This window comes from Gopherus evgoodei, chromosome 1, assembly GCF_007399415.2.
Source record: "Gopherus evgoodei ecotype Sinaloan lineage chromosome 1, rGopEvg1_v1.p, whole genome shotgun sequence".
Taxonomy (NCBI): domain Eukaryota; kingdom Metazoa; phylum Chordata; order Testudines; family Testudinidae; genus Gopherus; species Gopherus evgoodei.
The window spans coordinates 227,536,646-227,544,147 of record NC_044322.1 but is presented as its reverse complement, the minus strand read 5'-3'; the positions used below and the strand labels follow the sequence as shown (position 1 = coordinate 227,544,147).

The 7,502-nt window shown below is 38.1% G+C and overlaps 1 protein-coding gene across 1 annotated transcript; it reads right to left on the bottom strand.

Annotated features, from left to right (window-relative positions):
- Positions 1-1,058: 1,058 nt before the first annotated feature.
- On the bottom strand, positions 1,059-5,243 carry FGF23 (fibroblast growth factor 23). Its single transcript, XM_030553162.1, has 3 exons — positions 5,021-5,243; positions 2,841-2,944; positions 1,059-1,484 (listed from the first exon to the last, which is right to left on the bottom strand). Exons 1-3 carry the CDS (start codon positions 5,241-5,243, stop codon positions 1,059-1,061), a joined length of 753 nt encoding a protein of 250 aa, XP_030409022.1.
- Between the last annotated feature and the right edge of the window lie 2,259 nt (positions 5,244-7,502).

The following is a 7,502-nucleotide window of genomic DNA, read 5'->3' as shown; positions in this document are numbered from 1 at the left end:
AACACAGGGCTATGTAGGGACTTCACTGCTATCATTCTAGAGCACCTCATGATCACTTAGAATATCATGGAGACAGCAGGGATAGAACTCAGGTTCTCCTATTCCTGAAACATCCACTCTGACAATTCCAGCTAGATAAGACTCTCCATTAGCTATTAGCATTCTGGGGCCTATGACACACAGATGGGCAGCTGTGATTCTTTCTAACAGAAGTCTTTGGTGTGCTAAGCTGTCCAACACAGTATTATCACAATTTGTTATTTCTAGTATTTCCGATTTCTTTCTGAGTTGGAAATTCTAAGAATATAACTCTTCTCTCTGTATTTGTGCACTTCTGTTCTGGCACCTGGTTGCATAGTATAGCGGGAGCTATGAACAAAACCTCAAAGTAATTTCAGTTTGGGTTTAGTTTGAGCCAGTTCTTATTGTATCCCTACTAGTATGACAGTTATTAAGACCAAATTCTCCTATCATTTACTATACTTTCACACTAGTGTAACTCCTTTAACAGAGTTACTCCTGATTCTCACTGGTATGAGAGGAGACTCAGGCTCGAATCTTGTGCACAATAATGTTTTCTGTATAATACACAATCACTAATTAAAACAGCTGTGCTTGTGCAGCCTCCTGATCTAAAGTTTGAAGAGTAGGTCAGAAGCAAACTTCCCTGCCTACATTAGAGTTCTAAACATTCTAGGATCCAATTCTCCTGTCAGCCGTGTCAGTAGCATAACGTCAATGACTCAGCCTTCAGTGGAATAACTCTAATGGAAGCTAGAGGAGAGTCAAGACCCTAAAATGGTTGGTTGGTGTTAATACCTTGCAAAGCTTATTTCAAGTAAAATAAAGCTCCACCTGTAAAATAACATACAATTCCGTGTTCCTGTAATGTCATCTACAAGAACAAAGCTTGAGTTCAAATGTTTTCAATGCTTTTCAGATTTCTAACAGGCCTTGTGAAAGTTAAATATTGAATATAAAAGATTTTAGGGTTCTAGCCAGTTCTCTCTCTCTAACCTATTCACCTGTGTCTCCTGTCTGCAGAGGCGTGGCCCTGGCTATCTTGTAATGTAAAAGCGCGGACTTCCATTCCTTCTGACATCCATCATGGCGAGCGGGTCATCTGGGTTGACCACATCATTTGGATTGATTCTCATGGGTTCTCTAGGCAGGTGAGCAAAGTGAGTCTGCAACCTCTGAGGTCCTGTGTTAAAGGCCTCTCCCTGCGGGATCAAAATCTGGAGGGGATCAATGTCAGCATTTCTAGTGTGCCTGTGGGGTTCAGGTGTGTTGAATCGGATCAGAGGGATTTCATTTCTCCTGGGCAAAAACTGGGAGTACGGTGGTGGATTCATACCAGGGAAGAAAGCTTGTTTAGCCCTGCCCAGGCTGACCAGAAAGTTGTACTTGGGAGATTGGTACACATCATATCCATTTTCTAGTGTTCTTTGTTTAAATATGCAGTCCTCTTGACTGAAGTAATGCTTGAGAAACAAAAATAGAACAATCATTATTAGAAGTATTTAATTGTTAATAAGTGTCAATACAAAATGCAAAGGCGATGGGCCAGATCCTGCAGCCATTAGTCATGGGAGTAGGCCCACTGGCTTGAACAGGCTATTTTGTGAGAGAAAGGAGTACAGGACTGGACCTTTCAGTTTTGACAAGGGCCTTAGGGAGAGCTGTACAAATACAGACATCCTCCGGGTTACGCAAACCCGACTTACGCAAATCCGCAGTTATGGAAAAAATTCATAAGCTAGAAATAGTTGTTTTTTCTTTTTTTTTTTAATGGTCGGGTATACGTTTCCGACTTATGCAAAATTTGAGTTACACAAGGCGTTCTAGAACAGAACGCTTGCGTAAGTTGGGGAGCGTCTATAATTGACTTTTCAGTTTGATGGCTGAATTAAAAAGTCAGAGAAAATATGGTATGGGATCAACCAAAACCCATTTTTTTCCCCAAGTTTTTTGGTGAACTGAAAAGCTTTTAAAAATTGTTTTTGTGTTTTTAACCTTTAAAAAAAACAGTAAAATTCAAAATGAAAAGGATGCTTCAAATTTAAACATTTAATTTAGAAAAATATCAAAATCAAACATTTTGATTTAAAAAATAATTCCCTCCCCCCACTTCTAATAAAACCCCAAAAAACAATTTGACCTGGAGTCATAAAACATTTGGGTCAACTGAATCTGCACCTTTTCATTTAAAAATATATATATATATCTAGCGCTATTCTTAAGGCCCTATCCTGCAAGATGCGGAGGGCCACCTGTAAAGTTTTGAACGGCTCTCATTGACTCTCGTGGGAGCTGAGGTGCTTAGTTCCTTCTAGGATGTACTCAGTGCATTGCAGGATCCGACCCTTATCTCTCACCAGTCTCTGATTGAGACTAGGTAACAACTTAGTTTTATTCGAATAAAGATCTTTGCTGAAAACCTCTCAGGAACTCTGAGATACAAGAGGAATGTCAGATAAATATTTGGCTATCTTTATGAAGGCTCTCCTGTTGAAGCCACTTCCCAGCCTTGATTGCAGACAGCAAAAATTCTGGCCGATCACTATTGACTTAACTCTGACCTTGCTTGCTCCACTGTAACACCCGTGGTTTTTGTGGAGATTTCACGTGCACCAGTGTGGTAGAATGAAGCTCAGTATAACTGACTAAAAGGAGCAAGTTTAACCTAAACCAAGGGCCAGGTCCTTAACTGCTGTACATCTGCATAGCTCCATTGACTTGAGATATGCAACTTTACACCAGCTGAGGAGCTGGCCCTATAATAATAAGAGACCTGCTCTGCATTTCACTTCAGTCTTAGTAAAGTTAGGAGCACTCACCGATCCAAAGATATTTCCTTTAACGTCCATACATAGGTAGCGCCCGCTCTTTACACCTGTTATCACCACATAGCCAGCATCCTCAGATTTGATCATTAGGGCACCTGTTTAGAAAAATGTAGATGTAAATGGGGCATCGGTGATCCTTTTAGTATTAATTGATCTGACAGTTTCTTTGCATCCACTTCTTGTGTTTGGAGTTTAACTACAGTTTTGCAAAGTATCCTCTTATTCTTTAAAAAATGTAAGCTCAATACACAGAGCATTTTCCATATTTTTGTTTTGGCTTTACCTTTGTAAATATTTCTTGAACCCTTTTCTGAGCAAATTCCACTGTACATCTGGATTTCAGCTCTTCAGTATTTACCCTTAGTGGGAGATCCTTGCTTAAGCCACTCTTTCTCTCTAGAGCATGCAGCTTGGTTTTATGCCATGATAACAAGGAAAGTGTAGTTACAACGGGATTCATTGGCTGAATGCACACAACGCAGATGCAAAGTTAATTTGAACATCTTGCACTTCACCCCAGGGGAGATCATGATATCTTAGCAATACTGCAGCACCCTGAATATTTACTGTCACTTTCCATCCTGCTCATCTCATTGCCACAGGTGAATTTTATTATCAAAAGATTAACAAAGTGTGTAATCTTACTGGGGCTTATTCTCCACTTGGTCGCACAAGTATTATGGCCAGGTGACTAACTGAAGTATATGGAATAATATCAATGTAAAACTGGCATAACAGAGAGGAGATGCAGGCCCTTTTGTGTCTACTTTAATCAACAAGTCCTAACTGAGTTAATAATATACAATCATTCTGCTTCCTGGTTTGATCAAAACAGCCATAATTTATCACTCAGTGCTTTTTATATAAACATAAAACAAATTTTTCTCTTTCTTACACATTCCCCCTGACCCTTCCTGTCCATAGGAAGATTTTCATTCTTGATGAGTAGAATTGCAATGGATTAATAATATGTTAAACAATCTTCAATATTCCTAGAAGATCAGAGTTTGTTTTGAAATGGGCAGAGCCCTTTTAAAATATCATTAAGGACACCTGAATAAAGTACTTTGGTTTCTACAAGCTATGGTGTTAGGGCTAACCTTTCAACAACCAAAGAAGTGTAGCTGCATTGTGCAAGAAAAATAGATCTCCTTGGGCCAAACTGTGAACCTTTTAGTCCCACTGGAGAGTAGGGTGACCAGACAGCAAATGTGAAAAATCGGGACAGGGGTAGGGGGTAACAGCCACCTATATAAGAAAAAGCCCTGAATATCGGGACTGTCTCTATAAAATCAGGACATCTGGTCACCCTACTGGAGAGCAGTTATTTAAACGAGTAATATCATTGAACTCAATAAGGCAAACTCAAATGACTTAACTACTCACCAATTACCATCTGGCCATTTTCAAGTTCCCATTATTTAATGTGCAGTTGCATGTGCAACTACCTATTTTATATGTAAAAGTGTGCTTTATACACACACACACACGCACAGATTAGATGCCCACTTCTAAAACTTGTCTCTTGAGCAAATTTTCAGAGAAAGAAACCATAGATACCCTTGCAAATAAGCAATTAGGAAGGCAGTTGCATAGATGCAATTCTCCTTCTGTGCCCACCAGTGCAGGTTTTGTGGGCACAACCAGTTTGCATCCATTTACTCAATGTGCTTTTCTTTGAAAAATACGGTCCTTAGAGGCATAAGTGGCTTCACTGAACATGCCACTATCTGACTTAAATTTGGACCCTTGCAGAGTAAAGTAATGATATATCTTGAAGAGAAGATGCTGCTGATGGTTTTTGATTGCAGAGCACTACAGGTACTAGGATCTGTAGAACATTATTACTATTAAATGATCAGAGTTTACATTTTTTAAACCACTTTAACTTTTTTTAAACAAAAAGATTTTAACTAAATTCTATTTGTCACTTGGGGGCAATGCAACCATTTCATTAATCCTTGCTATCATTAATCTTTACTATCATTGTCTGAATACATCTCCAGCATATGATCTTAATATTAGCTCAGTATATTTTCAGTCTCCTGCTGATAGTTATCTGTTTCCCCGTCTAACCTGAGTTTGGATTTTTTCCATAGCCCTGCACAATAAAAAGTCTTGAGCTCTTTCCCGTGTTCTGGAGGCGGCTGTGTGACTAGTACACTACTTACTGTAAATGGATTGGTGAGGTGTGCCATCAACATAACCATCGGGGTTGATTTGCAGATGGAAACTGTTCTTCTCAGTAGATGTGTACAGGTGCATCAGGCTGTCTGTGTTTCCCCAGCTGGGATTCAGCAGTGGAGAGAAGTTGGGAAAGGCAGCAATAGCCTTGAAGCTGCATAGCACAAACAGCATGAAGTCCAGGCAGCTGCACTGACTGGGCTGTGACATGGTGCTCCTTCCTTAGTGGCTAGTGCAGTTATCTGAAACTTGATACTTTCTCACTACTGTGTGTGTCTCTCTTTGCCTTCTCTGCGTATATTTGGAGTATGAATCCTCAGATGGGTCCCCTACTTTTTTGCAGCGGCTTATAAAGGATAGCTGAATGACATCACACAGGAAAAACTTGTCCACATCCTTGGTTTTGTCAAAGCAACATTTTTAGGAGTGTCCTGAGACCTCAAAGACCCAGGGAAAAGGAATGCACGTAGGATCTCTGGAGGGAATGTAAGGTTTCTAAAGACAGCTCTCAAAAACTAATCATGCCTTCAAATAATGTCATCTGCAAAACTCTGACATCTGAAAGCTTTCTACTCCCCCACCAATAAATAAATAATAATAATAATAAAACAGCCCATTGTACTGTACAGAAATTATTTTGGGAAAAATCCTTTAGATTTGAAATTGAAATTTGTCATTTTTTCCTCCAGATTTATTTTTCCTGTGTTTCTGAATTAGGGCCGGATCCTATAAAAGTGCAGAGTACCTCCCTAGAGGGGCTAAGTGCCTTCAACTCCCATTCAAGTAAAAGGAAGTCAAGAACACTCTGGATCAGACCCATAATTAGTGTCCAAATCCATTAAAAGCCTATTTTGCAAATGCATGGGCCTGATTTTCCTTTCATGGTGGCGTAACTGCACTAAGTGTGTGTGGGGGGAAATCAAGCCCAGTGACATTAGCTCTCCTTTTATTTCTTCCTGTCTGAGTTCTTCACTTTGAGTCACTTAAATGATTTGCTTTTAAAGTGGTTAAGTAGCTGGAAACTTTTTATAAAACTATTGGAGAGAGACTCTGATAGTCCATTCCAGCTCTGTGCATCTAAGTAGCACTCACTTCACAGATTCTAGGTCTACTAACTGGAATAACCTTTGTGAATCTGAAATAGTTAACCTGTGAGCATTTTGTAGTACTGTAAATATAGCAAGCATGTTCTAAAAGACATGTAAAGGATGCTGTCAAGGTAAAACTTAGTATAAATGAAGAGAAATAAAAGTACAGCTGGGAGAAATTTTTTGGTTGGAATGTTTTTCAGTAAAAAACGCAGTCAGTGACAAACATATGGCAAATTCATGTGATTATTTTGCCACATAGTTTCAAAACCAAACAATTTCAGAATAATTTAAATATTATTTTGACATTTTGAAACAAAATGTTTCAATGTATTTGTTTGAAATGACTTTTCATTTCCAAATTTCCTTTAATTTTTTGTTACAATTTTTAAAAAAATGTTTGAAATAAAAACAGAATGCTTGTTTTGTAGAAATGGTCCATTCAACCCACAATAACAATTGTGTTTGACTTTTCAAAATTACCAAGAAACCTAAAAAATCCACTATTCACCCAGCTCTAATTAAAAAATAGTTTTGGATGTGACAAATGCTGCTCAGCTGTCCTGCCAGTTTTTGTGGTTTTAAGCAATATTTCCTATTTAAAAAGAAACAAAACGTTTTTCTGTCTTCTTTTGCTGTTTGAAAATCCCACACAAACAGGGTAGGAGAAACTGAGTGTGAATCTTTGAAACTGGACTATGCAAAAGTTGCTTCCAAATACACAAAATAATCTGAAGAATTAATGAAAAATAGATTAATTTATTTCACTTACAGAAATCAGAGGTTTTACTTTTAAGAATAGTAGGCACAATATTTTCAGAAAAAAATGTATTAAATTGGCAGTATACCTTTAAACATGATGCACCAAATTCTTAATTTTCTTAAGGAAATCTGGAGTAGTGCCATCAAAGGAAGGAGATTAATCCTAGATTTATACCAGTGTAACTAACAACAGAATCTGACCTGTTCTTTTTCTGTTCAATAATTGTTTGAATTAGCACAACTCTGCCAAATTCTGCTCTGTTACACCTGTGTAAATCTAGACTGACATCACTGGATACACACCTGTGTAAATGAGAGCAAAATGTGGCCTAAAGGGCAAGAACCTAAACTTGTGTAAACCAGCAACACTTCAGTGCCATCAGTGGAGCTGGACTGGTTTATACCACTGAAGATCTATCTCATAGTACATAGTACTCATGCATACTAGAAAGTGGTATGGTATAATGACTGTAAGGATTTATATTCTCTCTAACTACATTTTAACTAAATCCTATTAATTAAAGCTATATTAAAGAGATGTATCCATTTTTAGAGCTGTACAGTGAGGAAAAAAAATCTCAACTCCCTTATTTTAGTCAGATATTTGGAACATAAAAAT

Excerpts from the sequence above, each read along its gene's own strand:
- FGF23 (XM_030553162.1), bottom strand. The coding sequence starts at position 5,243 with ATGTCACAGCCCAGTCAGTGCAGCTGCCTGGACTTCATGCTGTTTGTG. Across the intron at positions 2,945-5,020 it reads ACCTCACCAATCCATTTACA|GTGCCCTAATGATCAAATCT; the intron begins GTAAGTAGTGTA and ends TTTTCTAAACAG. Across the intron at positions 1,485-2,840 it reads AAGGAAATATCTTTGGATCG|CATTACTTCAGTCAAGAGGA; the intron begins GTGAGTGCTCCT and ends TTGTTTCTCAAG.